The 20080-nt window shown below is 36.4% G+C and overlaps 1 protein-coding gene across 1 annotated transcript; it reads left to right on the top strand.

The window, feature by feature from the left end:
• Positions 1–140: 140 nt before the first annotated feature.
• cry1b (cryptochrome circadian regulator 1b) lies at positions 141–19143 on the top strand. Its single transcript, XM_073849989.1, has 13 exons — positions 141–891; positions 11796–11904; positions 12027–12169; positions 12448–12632; positions 12718–12806; positions 13658–13798; positions 13892–14203; positions 14302–14453; positions 15450–15652; positions 16300–16401; positions 16603–16695; positions 16808–16858; positions 18186–19143. The coding sequence occupies exons 1-13, from the start codon at positions 734–736 to the stop codon at positions 18269–18271; spliced, it is 1824 nt and encodes a 607-aa protein (XP_073706090.1). The 5' UTR covers positions 141–733; the 3' UTR covers positions 18272–19143.
• The last annotated feature ends 937 nt before the right edge of the window (positions 19144–20080 follow it).

The following is a 20080-nucleotide window of genomic DNA, read 5'->3' as shown; positions in this document are numbered from 1 at the left end:
CCCCATCTGTGATGTTATCAGCGCAAAAATGCGCGGGTCTTCGAAAGCACACCTCGGAAACGTGATGTTCTGTTACGTATGCCATGCGGATCTGACCAATCAGCTGCGTATGTGCCAACTGCGTCAGTGAGTGGGCGGAGTCGACTAATGGCTGACGGTTCACGGGGTGAATTAAAATTGACATTCGACTAAAGGACAACAATCGTGTGACTATTCGACGCTTGTACTGTCGTATGGATAGAGGACATGTTCTTACATATGGATATAATCTGAAAACGTACATATTTGTCGTTTTAGGAAGAAGTTAAACGCCTGTTGTTTTTCCGTTGTGTCTTCGCGAGTCCATGTTGACGTTCGCGTGTTTTCTTTGTTGACGGTGCGTGTTTTTGATATTTTTAAGTTTCAATCCGTTAGTTTTACACCTTAGTGCTGCGTGTTTTGTTAAATCGTCGAGTTTAAACACAGTGTAAACTCGCTGATGCAAACGCATCGTGTCAATTACAGGGTGTGTAAAGCAACTATATGAATTTTCGCTGTGTAATTCAGCAGGCACGAACGCAGAGATCCAAATTCAACATGGGAAAAGTTTTTCTTGAGCAAGGCTGAAAAAGACGTACGTTAACCAGATCGAACTTTACAGCCGACCTAAATTAAGAAGTCCAGAGTTGGCAAGTTTGGAAGTTGCTGGAGGAGCATTCGTGATCTCAGAAGGGACTGCGGAACATTAGGAGTAATGGTGGTCAATACGATCCACTGGTTCAGGAAGGGCTTAAGGCTCCATGATAACCCATCTCTGCGGGACTCTATAATAGGAGGCGATACCCTGAGATGTGTTTACATACTGGACCCCTGGTTTGCAGGATCGTCCAACGTGGGAATCAACCGATGGAGGTGAGTTTCATTTGGATCTTCACGCGTGTTTGCAGAGAACATAGGAGAGCAGACATCACATCATGTGACAAGCCAAGTCTATACTTATGATTATAGCATTTATTTATTACTAAGTAATACAATAGTAACTAGTATGTATATTTTAACTTTAACTAGCAGTTGTTCGATGGGACAGATATCTGTTAAATTATACCCTGCTTAAATAAATAAAAACTATCACAGAAATACTAATGGCTTCCTACTACAAACACCATTACAAACCATCAAGTTTTAATAATTAAAAATTACATATTCCATTTGGATTTAGTAGTTTTACCAAGCCACCAATATTAGGTAACAATTTACTAGTTGAAATTTGGTCAGTTACCCGGATACACGGCCATACTGGTGATATTCGGATGTAAACAACAGCATGGATTGCACGGTTAATGTACTACTGAGATATTCGGATGTAAACAACAGCATGGATTGCACGGTTAATGTACTACTGAATACGTTGTTCTGCTAGCTTATGCTGTCTAACCCATGAAAAAAATGTGTGGAAGCTGCTTAATCATATAGAGAAGGACTTAGTAAGCAGGAATAGGCACAATAATTTGACAAACTAAAGTCAATAGGTGGTAAAGATATGTACAAGCAGTATTAATGAGTATATTAGCCTAATATTTCACCTACCTGACTGGAAATGATAAGAACAAACATGAATGTTGTCAAGATTCTTGCCCTGGCAATCCTGGTTTGATTTGGCGAACCATAAACGTCTTTTGTTCCTCAGACAGTTTTTGCACTCTTGTTCTTGATTTGTAATAACGTTTAGCAGTCTATAGTAATCCAAATATTTTTCCTGATACAACCGATTAGTACAGTCAGAAACATAACAATAATTGATCATTTTCAGCAGCAATAATCAGCAAAATATGCTAGATTTATTTGTTTCGTTGTTTATGTTCAGTGCTGCCAATATGGCCGATTGATAATGCATCGTGAAAACTCTCTATTGTCTGATTTAACAAATATGTTTAAATTAGTAGTGTTTTAGCAATTAAATTCAATGTCAATCTATGGTGAGGATAATAACTGTTCACTTCAATCTAGTATGTATTGCAGTTGTTGGTAGGCCTGCCTTTTCCAGTATTACTAGTCATTACTCATCAAGTGCTAATATTTATTCTTGCGTGCTCTATACTGGTACCCATGTCTTGTTACAAAAGGTATAAGCACTAGCAAAACTGGAATAGTTGCTAGTGACTAAAGAGAAGTACTAGTACAATTTCTAGTGTACGGTATCAGCATAAACTGGGATATGTGCTGGTAAAGTGAATAACTGTAGACCCACATAAAATTTAGTGGCATAAATGCACAGTTTGTGGAAGTGGAAGTAGTTATCTGGTGCCAATATTTATATCATCTATTCAGTAAACTTGAGTGATTTCACTAGTACCTATTGTATGAATACTACTACTATATAATCAATACTAGGCTAATATTGATTGAGGTCCCACTTTATATTAGGTGGCCTTGACCATTACAGTGTACTTATTGTGTTCAGGGATACAGGGAGGGATACAGGTAAGGTTAGGGACCGGTTTGGTGGTATGGGTAGGTTTAAGGGAGGATTAAGGTGTAAGGGATGGGTCAACAGTGTAATTATAAATTCAAAATTAATTACGTAATTACATGCAGGTGTTTTTTTTAATTATAAGTACAATGTAAAATCATGTATGTACGTAATAAGTGCATTGTACCAAATTATTAATTTAAATCTAAGTACATAGTAGTTAAGGCCACCTAATATATATAATGCCACCTAATATATATAATGCCACCTAATATATATAATGCCACCTAATATATATAATGCCATAGCCATATCACCCTGCAGCCCAAGACAGGTTGCTCACTGAAGCTAAGCAGGGCTGAGCCTGGTCAGTACCTGGATGGGAGACCTCCTGGGAAAACTAGGTTGCTGTTGGAAGAGGTGTTAGTGAGGCCAGCAGGGGGTGCTCACCCTGTGGTCTATATGGGTTCTAATGCCCCAGTATAGTGATGGGGACACTATACTGTAAAAAGCACCGTCCTTCGGATGAGACGTTAAACTGAGGTCCTGACTCTCAGTGGTCATAAAAAATCCCATGGCACTTCTCGTAAAAAGAGTAGGGGTGTAACCCCGGTGTCCTGGCCAAATTCCCTTCACTGGCCCTAGTCAATCATGGCCTCCAAATAATCCCCTTTCATTGAATTGGCTATATCACTCTCTTCTCTCCACCTGTAGCTGGTGTGTGGTGAGCGCACCGGCACCGTTGTACTGTGGCTGCCGACGCATCATCCAAGTGGATGCCGCACACTGGTGGTGGTTGAGGAGAGAACCCCCATATGATTGTAAAGCGCTTTGGGTGTACGGCAATACACAACGAAAGCGCTATATAAATGCATCATTCATTCATTCATTCATACATAATATAAATTGGGACCATTTTCAATTTCAATTTCAAAGAGAGTTGAAGTCAAAAGTTTACATACACCTTGCAGAATCTGCAAAATGTTAATTATTTTACCAAAGTAAGATGGATCGCACAACATGCATGTTATTTTTTATTTATTACTGACCTGAATAAGATATTTCATGTAAAAGATGTTTACATATAGTCCATAAGATAAAATAGTTATATTTATAAAAATGACACTGTTCAAATAATTACATACGCTTGATTCTTAATACTCCCACAAATTCTGTGTTTTTTCAGCAATTTTTTGTGTATTTGAACCCTTTCCAACAGTGACTGTATGATTTTGATATCAATCTTTTCACACTGAGGACAACTGAGGGACTCATATGCAACTACTAAAGAAGGTTCATACGCTCACTGATGCTCCGGAAGGAAACACAATGCATTAAGAGCCAGAGGGGGTGAAAACTTTTGAACAGAATGAAGATTTTTCTTATTTTGCCTATATAGCATATTTCTTCATTTAGTACTGCCCTTCAGAAGCTACAGATTCTTGCATGTTTTCCAAAAGACAAAATAAGTAAAGTTACCCTGATCTTTAAAAAGTTTTCACCCCCGGCTCTGAAGCATCAGTGAGCGTTTTAGCACAAAAATGCTAAAAAACATAATTTGTGGGACATGAAGGATATTTCTGAAGAACAGCAGGCAGTTAAAATGTTCAGGAGAAATAAAATGGACTCATGAACAACTATCACATTCAGGTAACAACACAGTATTAAGAATCAAGCGTATGTAAACTTTTGAACAGGGTCATTTTTATAAATTCAACTATTATTTTCTCTTGTGGACTATATGTGAATGTATTTTATGTGAAATATCTTATTCAAGTCAGTACTAAATAAAAATAACATGCATTTTGTATGATCCCTCTTATTATTAGGGCTGGGTATCGAGTTCGATACTTTTTAAGCACCGACCGAATTGTCTCGATACTATCGAGTATCGAAAAAATCATTTTCGTTCGGTACCAAATTTCGATACCCAAGGATATAATCTTGTCAACGTCAGTGAGCTAGAAAACGTACGGTATCTTTAACGTGCCCGGATCAAATGCTGGTGATTAGCTGCGGCGAGGCTGCCTTGAAAATCAATAGTTTACGGCGGTTACGCCCACTCGCCCAGAGCATGTCAAATATGAGGCTGTAATGTACACTATACTTTAAAGCATAGCATACATTTAACGCAAACGATGTTTAAGCGATCAAAAGTATTGCTACATTATGCCAATATTGACGGCAACAGCGTGCGATGCAATATTTGTAAAAAGGATATCGCGCACCTGACACATTCTGTCAGATACAATTCTGGCGCCTCAGTCTCAATATAATCTCAGTATAGGTACAACGCGACATACATTCACATCAAACGATAACTCAGCGGCAGAGTTGCACTCACGCAGGGGCATAATTTTCACTGGGGACACGCTTTTCAAAATCCCGTTTGTGTCCTCCCACTTTCAAAAGGTTTTGTTAAAGTAATCTCTTGTATTGTAGAATGCACGCTCATCACCGCCGAGTTTCGCGGGATCATTGAAACGAAACCAAAAGTAAGACGCGCACACGCACTTAAAGCATTTTTAATGCCCCACGTTTAGAGAACGATCTCCCCAATGCGCGCAAATTAGGCTACATAAAATATCGAAGCTGTTATTAGTATGTGGGCTAATAAGTTGTGTAGTTGTCTATTAATAGCTCTGTATCATGCTTGAAGATTCGGTCTCTGTTTGCACTTTGAATTTTGAAAGAGTAGCCTATTTTGTGTCGTTTATTTTTTGTTATTTATAATATATTTTGTCACTTATTTAGATTTTAATCTTAATGCAGTGGTTGCCTCTAATGTAAATGGCTGTACCTATAATAGAGAAAATAAACATATTGTTCATGTACTCATATTATCATTCATTCTTGTCCCTTGCTGTGTAACTAAATATATTAAAAAGGCTTTCAGAATCAGCCCATTTGCTTGTAAAACATCAGCAATCAAAATCGACCACGAAGAATCAATATCGGTGCTACATGCTATTTTTTCTGAAGAAGAACTGTTGAGTGATTTCAGGTGATCTTAAAAGGTTAGTTCACCAAAAAATGAAAATTCTGTCATTAATAACTCACCCTAATGTTGTTCCAAACCCATAAGACCTTTGTTTATCTTCAGAACACAAATGAAGATCATTTGGATTTAATCCAAGAGCTTTCTGATCCTCCTATATTTACTGGATATGCATTTTCAATGCCCAGAAAGGAACCAAAAACATAGTCAAAATAAGTCAATGTGATATAAGTGGTTCAATCATAATTATATGAAGCTGCGAGAATACTTCTGTGTGCAAAGTAAACAAAAATAACTTTATTCAAAGATTTATCTATGGGAGGATCAGAAAGCTCTTGGATTAAATCCAAAATATCTTCATTTGTAGATAATTAATGACAGAATTAAAATTTTTGGGTGAACTAAACCTTTAAGCAGCAGTGAGCATCACTAATACTTAAATCTGATTGAGTTAAAACTGTTCACTGATATATTGTGTTAACTACACTTTGTTCATTTTGTGCTTTTGTTCCTTTGTTTATTGGTCTTAGAGATAAGCCTGATGTGAAAGTGACACAAACATCCTGAAAAAGTAATCTTGTTAAAATACATTTCTTAAAATAAAAGTATCGAAAAAAGTATCGTTCGGAACCGGTATCGAATTCAGGGTATCGGTATCGGTATCGGTATCGAACATTTTGGAACGATACCCAGCCCTACTTATTATGGTAAAAAACATTTAGCAGATTCTGCAAGGTGTATGTAAACTTTTGACTTCAACTGATAGTGACTAGTTCTCAATCAATAGATACTACTGAAAAAAAAAAGTACTAGCCGGTATTGGATTATTCCTATAAAGTACTAGTAACAAAAATAAAGATACTAGTTAATTTTATGGAATTAGTGTTTAAACATTAGTGATGATAACTTCTGCATATTTTTTAATGTAGGTTGAGATTAGGATTTTAAAAGCTGAATTGAGTGTGCAGGTGCATCTGAATGGTGAAAATGATCTTTCATGACCTCTTCATGACCTGTTTTTGTTTTGTTTGTTTGTTTTATTGGTTGAATGTGAATAGCTCCGTATGTAGCAGAGTTAGCTGTGTAATAAGGAAGTTTGTGTTTATAGCTTGAAGAAGCTTTACATTGCCAATTTGTTTGTTTATTTATTTATTAGCTGTAAGCTTATTTTTCAATTCAAATGATATTTGTTGTCCATGAGTAGCCTTTTTTAATCTAGTTATTTGAAAGACCATTTAATTAAATTAAATTTGAGTTGGTTTTGTCCCTTTGGAAGGACTTGTACAATACCAGTGGTATTGTCGCAGTATGAAACTTCCGTTCTTTTGGCCTATACTGTTAGAGCTGAGTGGATGTATCTTTACAAGAGTGTACAATGCGGTGGGATATCCTTGTGAGATGCTTGAGCGGTCACCCTCATGGCAGAGTTGTGATGTAACGTACAGCTCAGCCACCTTTCCTCTCCCCCGGTGCACGACGTGAGGAAGTAGGTCAGTGTGGTAGTAGATGCTATTACCTCATTCCCCTTTCAGCACTGACCTACATTTCCACCTCCTTCAAACAGCCTCTCGCCTACGGTATGCCATCACTCCTATTTATTGTTGATAAACTGTAACCAAAATTACAGCCCACACATAGGCTTCTTTTGAAAGGTCCTCTGAATTGCCCTGAAAAGCTTTCGTTCTTTTATAATAGGTCTATGTGTCAAAGACACCCTGGCTGATGTCCTAGTAATACCTTTGAATTTACGTACATGTGTACAGCCTTTTGTTCAGTCCAGCTCGACAGCAAGCTGTACTTATTTCTACTGTGCTGCTATCTTTACAGTGAAAAGCTCTAAAACAAAATCTGAAGGTATTAATAATTTTACTTTAAGTGGTAAATATGTATATACACTGCCATTCAGTTTTGAGTCTGTATGACATACCTGCAAACTAGTCGCTTTTCGGCGACAATCGCCGTTTTCATTGTCAATTGGGTCATTCACGTGAATCGTGTAGAACCGGAGAGTTTTTTTAGGGAGGGAGGGGGGGGGGGTGGTCTTCTTGCGTTAGTTGACATCTGGGCCGATCGGGAATCTCAACTGAGCTCGCGCCTGTCAAGAGAGGGAGGTGGGGGTGGGCTTGCGTGCCATGTAGGCCATTATTGGACAATTCTTATAAATGACATTTTTCCTGGACCAATCTCAGCGCTTGCTTCAGTATCTTGAAACACACTGCCATCTGTGTTCGCGCCTGTCAAGAGACACCTGACCTAATGTGGAAACTCTGATGGAAATTTAAATGACCGTATGCACGGAGCGTTCTTTAGGACTTCTGCATAAAGATAAGCAGCTCGTTTTATATGTGCTATATATTATGTGGACACTCTTGAGACTGATCTTCTGCCTCGTTCTTATCAGAAACTGAGAAAAATGATAATTGCAACATTATAAACAATGTTAGCGGCGTGAACATTCAGTTTCTTATTATTTAACAACACATCAATTAAATGCGGAGCCTTGCAATCCCGTACTCTCCATATCTGCATAGTTGCACATTTAAATGCTGACAGCTAAACACTATCATAACGTGTTTAGGCTAACGTTAGCTAGCAAGCCATACTTCTCTTCAAGGACATCTTAATCGTATTCTTGATAATCACTAACTTGCCTTCAAAGTCATGAACACATTTTTAAAATCTTATCACAATATTTTAAAGCCTTTATTATTTTCCAACTCTACAGCTGTGAAATAAAATGTACTTCAAGGACTCATTTTTCATTCATAAAAAACTGCATCGGACAAAATGACTTTTCGCAGAAAACAACGTCTTTTTAAAAATAATATGGAATGACCCATATAACCAATAGATGGCAGCAGAGGATTATTTATTATGCAGCTGCCTTTTAAACTCCCTATATTTTTCAAGACGGCTTTCTTTTTGATTTATTATACAATATCTAGTATAATAAATTGTAATACTTTTACCTCCCTTAAGTGTGTGTGTGTGTGTGTGTGTGTGTGTGTGTGTGTGTGTGTGTGTGTGTGTGTGTGTGTGTATATATATATATATATATATATATATATATATAGCAAGTGCAGAAAGACATTAAGCTTACACACAAACAGCCTATAAGGGTGAATTATTTAAATACTTATATATAGTTCACTACAAATACGTGAAATATTGATGGTATAAAAATTAAATAATGCACTCAATATGAATCGATAATTCCTATATATTGAAATATTTCATATAATTTAATAACTACATCTTTTAAGTTTTATCTTTATAACTGTAAAATATATTAAATAGTTTGTGAATGTATTTCAGTTTCTCTCCATGGCGTTTGCGTGCATGTGTTTGTGAAACCCTTGTCCAGGCCAAGAAGGAAAAAATAATGTTTTTCAGTATAATATAATTTATACTGAACTCCCCCATTAACCCCCCCCCCCCCCCCACACACACACACACACACACACACACACACACACACACACACAAACACACACCACCGCGGTCACTGTCACCTTTTTTCCTCTGATGAGTTTGCAGGTCTGGTATGATTTTTTTTCTGAAATATTATTGATGCTCACCCAGGCTGCATTTATTTGATTAAAACTACCTGAAAAATAGTAATATTTTCAAAATATTATTGCAATTTAAAAGCTGTTAAATATTTATTTTTTGATGGCAAAGCTAAATATTCATCAGCCATTGCTTCTGACTTTAGTGTCCCGTGATCTTTAAGAAATCATTCTAATGATTTGCTGTTGATTAAATGTTTATTATCATCAATGTTGAAAAGGTTTGCTGTTCAATCATTTTTTTTAACAAGCCAAAATTTCTACTGGAAAACAAACCATGTAATGCTGACGTGTAGAACAAGCTGTACGTGTGCTTTCATATACAGATAAATTAAACCGGCTGTGACTTTGAGAATGTGAGAGCTGATTCATCATCTTGACCCGCGGGTGTGCTGTAACAGCTCAGACGTCTTTAGGAAGGGGTGCAGACAAGCTCAGCTGAATGCTGCTGATACACAGTCCCACAAGAGGGAACTCTTAACTCTCACTCAGACAGGATTATATTCTTATATCATGCCCTTATTATGTTATATATTCAGTGCAGCCAACAAGAAAATCCTGCGTAGTATTTTATGTGTCCAGGACCAGATACAAGGTAGAGTTTTTAACTGGGTTAACACATTCAGCTCTTAAAACTTCTTAAAAAAGTCTTAAAATTGAATTGTTTTAGTTTGAAGTATAATTACCTTTTAATGTACCAAATATAGGAGCTCCAATAGATCAAATAAAGTCTCGAAAGCAAAATTTGGTGTAAGGGCTTTTGACTGTTGTTGTGGACAATGAAGGGGCCTTGAAGTTTAAAAGGTTTAAGGGATTTTTCACCCAAAAATGAAAATACTGTCATCATTTACTCACCCTTAAGCTGTTCCAAACCTGTACCTATATTCTTTCTTCTGCTGAGCACAAAAGAAGATATTTTTAGGAATGTTATTAACAGTTTATGGCAGCCATTGCCTTACATAGTATTTTTTCCATATCGTAGTTTAAACATTATGTGATTTGACATTATTAAGTATAGAGATGTTTGGAAGCTGCTAAGTCATATAGAGAAGCACTTGGTAAGCTGGAAAGGGCACAATGTTTTGACAAACTAATAGGTGGTAAAGATACGTACAAGCAGTAATAATTAAAATATTAGCCTAATGTTTCACCTACCTGACTGGAAATGAAAAGAACAAACCCGAATGTTGTCCAGATTCTTGAAATCCTGATTCAGTTTGGCCAACCACAAACACATTTTGTTCCTCACAGTTTTTCGCACCCTTCTCCTTTATTTATTTTTTTGTAATTTTTGGCAGTCTATAGTACTCCAAATGTTTTTTTTTTTTTGGTCAGACTGATTAGTAAAGGCCAAAACATGACAATAACTGACCATTTTCAGTAGCAATAATCAGTAAAATATGAGCGTTTATTTCAGTTCAGTGGCATTCCCAGCTGAAAAAAACAGCTAAAACCAGCCTAGGCTGGTTGGCTGGTCTTAGCTGGTTTAAGCTGGAAGTAGCTGGTTTTAGCTGGTCTCCCTGGTTGGCTGGTTTTAGCAGTTTTTTTCAGCAGGGTTGCTTTACGTCCAGTGATGACACATCCTGAAAGCACGTAAAAACACACATGCATGCACTGAGATGTAGGTTAGACTATTACATGAGCACATTTAGAGTTCACGCTTTCACTGCGTGATTTAGTCATAAAAATAAAAAATACATTTAGAATTCCTCAAATTCAATACGACTTTTAAATGTCTTTTATATTTACATCATCTGTTATAGTTAATATCACCTCTGAGCAACACACGGCAGCGTCATTTGAATGACTCAGTGATTTGCTGCCACCTAATGGTGATTTAGCTTTATATTTATAGTATATTTTTCCTTTTTTCCCCCCAAATCTTTTCAAATATCAGTATCCAGGTTTGTTTGTTTTTTTAAACATAAAAACATTATTTGTGCATTTGTAACTGCAGGTTAGCTGCATTCGTGTCCTGCATTAAACGGTGTGTGTAAATGCATCTAATTGCCACTTCAGATGCAGATTCTGCATTGCAAACTCAAATTTTCTAGACACTGATTCCATTTGATTGTTAACAGCCCTATAGTGTTTCAATTTATTAATTAAATGTAAGAATCTGACATAAAAGATGATGCATACATTTAATTAGGTTGGGAAAAAATGGCCTTATAAAGGTAAAATACCCATAAAAGGTAAAAAATCAATTTAAACTTATTTGGAAAGTTAATTTCTGTTACTCCTGTCAAATAACCACTGCACAGAATATGAAAAATATCAAAAGCTCTGAGAGTCAGCTGACCACGGCAGTCTTAAACCTGCTAAAATATCAGCACAATAACAGGCTCAGCAAAAATATCAACTAATTATCGTTATCAACAAAATTTCAGAAAATATTGAGATATCTTTTTTTTGTCGTTATCACCCTAATGGCTACTGTCAATATTCTTCAAAATATCTTTTTTCATTTTTGGATGAACTGTCCCTTTAAGAAACACAGGTGTTGCACCCTATTAAGCAGCTTTTATTGCTGCATAATGTCTGTTTTCACTTTCTATTTTATGAAATAGTAGGCAGTAAAGTAGTACACTGAACACAGATCATGAAATGCAGAAAATAACCACTGTGTTTTTCATACTTTTAGTCTGTTAGTGCCCTCTGCTGGACAAGTCATAAAAATCTCTCTCCTGTTCCTGCAAGAGATTACGATTAACTTTGTCTATCTAAACTACTGTTTAATTTCCTTGTGATTAATTCAAATTTGATTATTATATTACAGGTTTTTGCTGCAGTGTCTTGAAGACCTAGATGCCAGTCTTCGCAAACTTAACTCTCGCCTCTTTGTCATCAGAGGACAACCAACGGATGTCTTTCCAAGACTTTTTAAGGTCAGCGAACAGACTGCTTAAAGCCTATTCAACAGTTTAGTGTAAACTCTCTGCCAGTACATGTTGTTCTGTGTCTGTCCCTTATTTGACTCTCTATCTCTCTTTTTTTTTTTTTTTTTTAGGAGTGGAAAATCACCAGGCTGTCATATGAGTACGACTCCGAGCCCTTCGGGAAGGATCGTGATGCAGCCATTAAGAAGCTGGCCACTGAGGCAGGGGTAGAAGTCTTCGTCAGGATCTCCCACACACTATATGATCTGGACAAGTTAGTATCTGTAATCGTTGCCATATGCCCATGTGACTCCCACATAGCTACCAGCAGTTCTGTGGGAAGCTGTTGCCCATCATGCCTGATAGTTAACTCTTTAGTAAGAACATAAACTGAGACGTCACAGATACAGAGTTGTTTTAATCTTCCATATGAATATCAAAAAGCAATAGCATTTAATATACTAAATATTGTAATACATGACAACCTTTAAAAGCCATAATATTGTGTGCATATTCTAAGAATTGTCCCATGTGTTCTCTCTGTGCTTCTAGGATCATAGAGTTAAATGGAGGACAATCTCCTCTCACCTATAAAAGATTCCAGACGCTCATTAGCAGAATGGATCCTGTGGAAATACCAGCGGAGACTATAACGGCCGAAGTCATGGGCAAATGCGCCACACCAGTCAGCGACGACCATGACGACAAGTTTGGCGTTCCCTCACTGGAAGAGCTTGGTGAGACACCTGTGTTCCCTTTCTTTACATATGTGTGCAAGTGTCTGCTGTAAATGAGGTTTTGAACGAGTGTTTGTGTCTTCAGGTTTTGAAACGGATGGACTGTCCTCTGCTGTGTGGCCTGGTGGAGAGACTGAAGCTCTGACTCGACTAGAGAGACACCTGGAGAGAAAGGTAAACATGTACTCTATAACTTGAATTTTGGTTCAAATAAATACAGGCTTGTGAGTAAAGGAGACTTATTTAAAAAAACAAAAATCTTACTGTCCAAAAACTTTTGACTAGTGTCGTGGCAAAAAAATCAAACGACTCATCACTTAAGAGACAAATTCACTCTTAGGGTCTTTTTAAAGGTTTATTTCTTGCAAGAAAGGTCAGACAGTCGTACAGAAACACAGGTTGCTGCAGAGTGTGACCCAGAAGGGAGGGTTTCCTCCACTTTTAAATATCTTTGGGGGGTGGGGGGGGGGGAATAATATAGAAGACAAAAACACAATTGACTAAACTTAACACGAATGCAGAAATTATAAAAAATAAAATAAATTCAAAATATAAACATAAACTATATGCATTAAATATAGTTAATGCATTGAAGTTTATGGATTAAATTGATTAAAAGTGACACAGATATTTGTCATGTTACATATTAATGTACATTTCAAATCAATGCTCTTCTTTAGAAACTTCTATTCATTAAATCCTTAAAACAAAATATCATGGTTTCCACAAAAATATTCAGCAGCACAAATGTTTTTAACATGGATATTAAGAAATGTTTCTTGAGCATCAGCATATTACAATGATTTTAAAGGATCATGTGACTGAAGTCTAGAGTAATGGCCGCTAAAAATACTGCTTTGGATCACAGGAATAAATTACATTTTAAATTGTATAATAAAATAGAAAACAGTTCAACAAGTGTAACAATATTTCACAATATTACTGTATTTACTGTAAATAAATGCAGTGTTGGTGAGCATATGAGCCTTATATATTAACCACATTCTATTGGGGCTCTTTTTCAGGCTTGGGTGGCTAATTTCGAGCGTCCCAGAATGAATGCTAATTCCTTGCTGGCCAGCCCCACAGGTCTGAGCCCTTACCTCCGGTTTGGCTGCCTCTCCTGTAGACTTTTCTATTTCAAACTCACAGACCTCTACAGAAAGGTAAAGAGAACAGCACTGTCTTACTCTGACATTTAAGTTACTGTTCTAACTGATCATAAGTGGCGGACAATTTACCTTATTCATGCTTTGTAGGTCAAGAAAAACAGCCTCCCACCACTGTCTCTTTATGGTCAGCTGCTCTGGCGAGAGTTCTTCTACACGGCTGCCACTAACAACCCACACTTTGACAAAATGGAGTTCAATCCCATCTGCGTGCAGATCCCCTGGGACAGGAACCCCGAAGCTCTGGCAAAATGGGCAGAGGGCCGGACTGGTTTCCCGTGGATTGATGCCATAATGACCCAGTTGAGGCAGGAGGGGTGGATCCACCATCTGGCCAGACATGCTGTTGCTTGCTTCCTCACACGTGGAGACCTGTGGATCAGCTGGGAAGAGGGCATGAAGGTAGTGCAATACTGGATTTCAGTAAAAGATCTGTTGTTGTTGTTTTCTGCGTTAGACTGTATATTGACTTTTTTTTTTTTTTTTTTTTTTTTTTGAAGGTGTTTGAGGAGTTGTTGCTGGATGCAGACTGGAGTGTCAATGCTGGAAGCTGGATGTGGCTTTCGTGCAGCTCATTCTTCCAGCAGTTCTTTCACTGTTACTGTCCAGTAGGGTTCGGTCGACGCACTGACCCTAATGGAGACTATATAAGGTGCCACTCTTGATCCCTTCATATTCAGTTTAAAGGATTAGTTCACTCCAGAATTTAAAATTTACTCATTCTACTCATCCAAGATGTTCTTGTCTTTCTTTCTGTAGTCAAAAAGATAGAAAGGTTTTTGGGGGAACATTCCAGGATTTTTCTCCATATTTTCTCCATAAAGTTCCAAATTGCAACGTCAATGCAGCTTCAAAATGCTCTACATGATCCCAGCTGAGGAATAAGGATCTTATCTAGCTAAACAATCTGTCATTTTCTAAGAAAATTACAATATTATATACTTTTTAATCACAAATGCTCATCTTGCGCTAGCTCTGCGCCCACAACCTCACACATTACGTTGAAAAGGTCACATGTGACATAAGCAGAAGTACCGACCCAGTATTTACAAAGCAAACATGCAAAGAAAGTAAAGCACCCTTAACAAAAAAACAAAAACAAAAATTAAAACAATGATGTCGGATGATTTTGAAGTTGGAGGAGAAAATGACATGGAGTTTTTCGCCCTACCCTACGTTTTTTTTTTTTTTAACCAAAATACACAAACGCAAAAACTAACCATGTGTGACCTTTCCAACTTGATAACGTAATGTTTCGAAGACGTAGATGCATTTGTGGTTAAAAAGTATATACATTTTTATTTTTTTTTAGAAAATGGACAATAGTTTGGCTAGATAAGACCCTTACTCCTTGGCTGGGATCATGTAGAGCCCTTTGAACCTGCAATTTAGACCTTCAACCTGCTGATCCACATTGAAGTCCACTATATGGAGAAAAATCTTGGAATGATTTTCTCAAAAACCTCAATTTCTTTTCGACTGAAGAAAAAAAAGACACAATCTAGGATGACATTGGGGTGAGTAAATTATCAGGAAATTTTAATCCAGGAGTGAAAAAATCTTTCAATATGAATGACCAGTTTCGTTCTATACTGAGATCATTATCTTTGAAAGCTGATTTTTTTTATTATTGTTATTATCATTACAGACGCTATTTACCCATATTGAGGGGCTTCCCTGCCAAATTCATCTATGACCCATGGAATGCCCCAGAAAGTGTTCAGAAGGTCGCAAAGTGCATAATCGGAGTGCACTACCCCAAACCCATGGTTAATCACGCTGAGGCCAGCAGGATAAACATCGAGCGAATGAAGCAGATCTACCAGCAGCTGTCCTGCTACCGGGGCCTCGGTAAGAAAATGCAGACCGTTTTCAAAACCCCAAGTTTTAAAGATCTAAATTAATGATTGAACTTGATTTAGGGTGAGTTCACATTTGTAGTTCGGTTTAAGTTAATTTGGTCCGGACCGAAAAGGAAAAGGATACATTTGGTCCTGGTCTACTTAGTGTTCACACTGGCATTTTTGACAGCAAACCTAAAGATACTGAACCTAAAGACATAGTGATATGTTTCCAACCTGATTAGTCGGTTGAATGGCGTATATTTTGTATATAACACTCCAAAAAACATTTAAATGTGTGTTCGACTTAAAGCGGCGCGGCGGGTGTATGACATCAAAAAGTACCCATTCACTGATAGGTCTGCTGATTGCCGCTTTAAGTCAAATTTAAGTCCGAGTTCGTTTGGAAGCAGACCAAGACCCATTTTTTTAGCGATCTCGGTCCGCTTGTTTGGTGCACACCAGGGTTCGGATGGCAGCGTTCACACTTACTCTAACGAACTGCACTAACAGAGCAATCGCGCAAGAGTTTGTTTTAATAGAAGAAAACATGACAAGTGTGAACACACCCTTAGTTCTATTGTTGATTGATTTGTCCTATTTAAAAAGCGGATGTTGTGGCTTGGGTTTATTGAATCTTCTCATGATGCTTCTCAGGGCTCCTTGCAACTGTTCCATCCAACATAACCAATAATGGAGATGGTAACGGAGCAGGTCCTTCCTCAGGAGACAACACACAGGAGACCAATCAAATTACAGGTATACCAACAAGCACATTGTCATCTTATAATCCATCTCTGTAGATGTCATCTTCTGACATTAATTACTCACCCTTAACCTGTAAGGCCTTCGTTCATCTTTGGAACAGACATTAAGATATTTTTGATTAAATATGAGAGCTTTCTGACACTGCATATTGTCAGTTTGGTTCATTTACCTTATTTACCTTTTATCTACCAGTGCATCCATCACCAGCAAATTCTCATTCAGAGTTCTTACCATTTCCAATGTCCTGTGATCAACAGTCTATAAACATTGTGCAACCACAACCAGGTGTGTATTGATTCAGCTGCATGGGTTTTAAAATATAATAAACGCTGCTGACATGTGAAGTGTCAAACAGGCTTTTGGCTGCTTTAACAGGATGTCTTTCTTTCTAATCTAGGTTACTCGGGTGTTGGTATGGTTGGACAAGCTCGCAAACAGTCACAGAGAGGTGAGTTCTGTCCAAACTCTTTCAGAGGACTCTAAACTCAAGCTGTCTTAAATCACAATGCTGTTTTATGTCTCAGTCAGTGTGGCCTCAAATGTTTTTATTTAACTGAACTACACTTGTTTGCTGTGATTTGTATATAACACAAGTCAATGACAGACTAGTTCAAACACACCCAATCATGGATTAAAAAGAGGGTTTACCTCATGTTTGTGAAGGATTATATTTTGATGAAAGCACAGCCTTTTTAAAATCAGGGCTATTCATCAAATTTAAGGGCGGTAGTAGTATGTTTTACTTGTTTTTGAAGTGAGTCTATATATATATATATATATATATATATATATATATAATTTTTTTTTTTTTTTTTTTTGTTTCTTGATACTTGTTTGTCCTAAACAGTTAAACTGTCTGCTGTTCTCCAGAAAAATCCTTCAGGTCCCACAGATTCTTGTCTATTTGAACACTTTCCAACAGTGACTGTATGATTTTGAGATCCATCTTTTCACTCTGAGGATAACTGAGGGACTCATATGCAACTATTACAGAAGGTTTAAATGCTCACTGATGCGTCAGAAGGACAAATGACGCATTAAGAGCCGGGGGTGAAAACTTTTTGAATTTGAAGATCAGGGTAAATGTTACTTATTTTTGTCTTCTGTACTTATCTTCTGTATCTTCTAAAGGGGAGTACTAAATGAAAAAAAAAAAAAAACATTACGTAAAATAAGAAAAATGTACACATCTCATTCAGTTCAAAAGTTTTCACCCCCAGCATCTTAATGCTTTGCTATTTTTTTTTTTTTTTTTTTTTTTTTTCTTCTGAAGCATCAGTGAGTGTTTGAATCTTTGGTAATAGTTGCATATGAGTCCTCAGTGTGAAAAGATGGATCCTAAAATCATACAGTCGCCGTTGGAAAGAGTTCAAATACACAAAAATGCTGAAAAAACAGAATTCGTGGGACCTCAAGGATTTTTCTGAAGAACAGCAGGCAGTTTAACTGTTCAGGACACACAAGGGACTCATGAACAACTATCAATAAACAAAAAAAAAACACAGCTGTGGATCATTCAGGTAAGAATAAAGTGTATGTAAACTTTTGAACAGGGTCATTTTTTTTTTATTTAACTATTATTTAACTATTAAATTGAACTATATGAAAACCACTTCTTTGTGAAATATCTAATTCAAGTCAGTACTAAATAAAAAATAACATGCATTTTATATGATCCCTCTCATTTTAGTTAAATAATTAACATTTTGCAGATTCGGCAAGGTGCATGTACACTTTTGACTTCAACTGTATAACCTTACTGTTTTTGTTTTCAGGGAGAGGGGCGATCGCTTTAAAACGACACTACGAAGACAGAGCGTCAGTTGGCGCATCAAAGATTCAGAGACATGACAGTAACTAGCTGCGTCGGAAGCAAGGATTTACACACACCCCTCCTTAGACTAGTGTTTGGACCTGTCTTGGACCATAGCACGAAGGACAATGTCTCTGCATGCCATATCAACTCCTTCATGTTTAGCTTTGCCCTTTATGCTTTATGCCATGTTGTCATTCTGCTTGTAGAGCTCGAGTGTTAGCATTAAGGTCAAATGTGGTGGCCTGGGAAACTGTAAACTAAGCCGTTCGACATGATATAATGTATGTAGCTACAGCATTTAAGATGTCTATGTTTTTGCAAGCTGTATGTTGTGGAGGAAAATGTTTTGTGGTATTCACGCCATCCAAACGTCAGACGTCAGTTTCTCTTTCCGAGTTTGTGTGTCTAGCATACCATTTGAGGTCCAAGTGTGCAGTGGTTTTTTTTGGCAATAGCTGTGTTTTAAACAATGCTATGTAATATTAAGAGGGATTTATTTGGAAATTCATATCTTAATCTGAAGCATGCAAGCCACTAATTGAGAATCTCTAAACTAGTCGTAAATAATTTGATTGGTTTGTATGTTGAATTCTAATTTATAAAGAGACACATTAAATGTCTGTGAAGTCTAGAGCAAAAATCTTTGTATTAAATCAGATTTTTGCGTTTTGTAATGGAGTAACAATGATTGAGGCCTGTGGCTCTTAAGCACAAGTGGATTTGTTTCAAAAACAAACAAAGCCTACTATGTATATAAGCGTATATTGTAAGTAATTCAGTCTGAAAACCAATGTACATAACTTTTTTCTTGCTTATTTACAGACTCGCTGTTATATTTTTTATATGAGAGACAATACCTTTTTTTGAATGTTGTAATTTCTTCTTTATAAATCACCATTAAAACATGATAGCTGTTATGGTGTTGTATTCAGTATTACCGAACAAATTTGAAATTTCTTAACATTCATTATCAGTGTTGGCTATTAACAGAGTTATCAGATTACTATTTTGTTTGTATGAATTACATATTGGTTGCATGACCTGTCAGGCGACGGCAGTAAATCAGATAATTCATGTGTAATTTACTGATCGTAAACCTACATTTTAAAATGTACATATATACACAGTAAAGACACACTGAAAATATCTGAGTAATGCAATTCTTGCCTTCCAAACATTAATATCTGACAGTATACGCTTTTATTAAAAAGTTTGGGGTTGGTAAAATTTTATAATATCTTATAAAATTATATTTTAACAAGGCATTTATTTGATCAAATGTAAAAAATAAAACTAAATTTAACCAGTATATTTTGAAATATCACTATAATTTGAAATAACTATTATATACACTACCAGTCAAAAGTTTTTGAACAGTAAGATTTTTAATGTTTTTATTAAATCTCTGAGGCTCACCAAGCCTGCATTAAGTGTAATATTGTGAAATAATTTTACTATTTAAAATAACTGCTTTCTATTTTAAAATGTAATTTATTCCTGTGATCAAACCTAAATTTTCAACATCATTACTAGTCTTCAGTGTTAGAAATCATTCTAATATGCTAATCTGGTGTTAAAAAAACAACAACATTTTTTTAAATTATTATTATTAATATCAATATTTCTAATAGTTGTAATAGTAGTTCTCAGGATTATTTGATGAATAGAAATATCCAAATATCAGCATTTATCTAAAATAAAAGGCTTTTGTAACTTTATACACTATACCATTCTAAAGCGAGTCTGTATACTTTTTTCTATAAATTATAGAAAGTAATACTTTTATTTAGCAAAGGATGCTTTAAATTGATCAAAATTGATAATAAAGACATTTACCATTTTACAAAAGATTTC

This window comes from Garra rufa, chromosome 11 (assembly GCF_049309525.1).
Source record: "Garra rufa chromosome 11, GarRuf1.0, whole genome shotgun sequence".
In the NCBI taxonomy this organism is placed as follows: domain Eukaryota; kingdom Metazoa; phylum Chordata; class Actinopteri; order Cypriniformes; family Cyprinidae; genus Garra; species Garra rufa.
This window is presented reverse-complemented; position numbering and strand designations above follow the sequence as displayed.

Excerpts from the sequence above, each read along its gene's own strand:
- cry1b (XM_073849989.1), top strand. The coding sequence starts at position 734 with ATGGTGGTCAATACGATCCACTGGTTCAGGAAGGGCTTAAGGCTCCAT. Across the intron at positions 12,633-12,717 it reads TCCCTCACTGGAAGAGCTTG|GTTTTGAAACGGATGGACTG; the intron begins GTGAGACACCTG and ends TTGTGTCTTCAG. Across the intron at positions 16,696-16,807 it reads CATTGTGCAACCACAACCAG|GTTACTCGGGTGTTGGTATG; the intron begins GTGTGTATTGAT and ends TTTCTAATCTAG.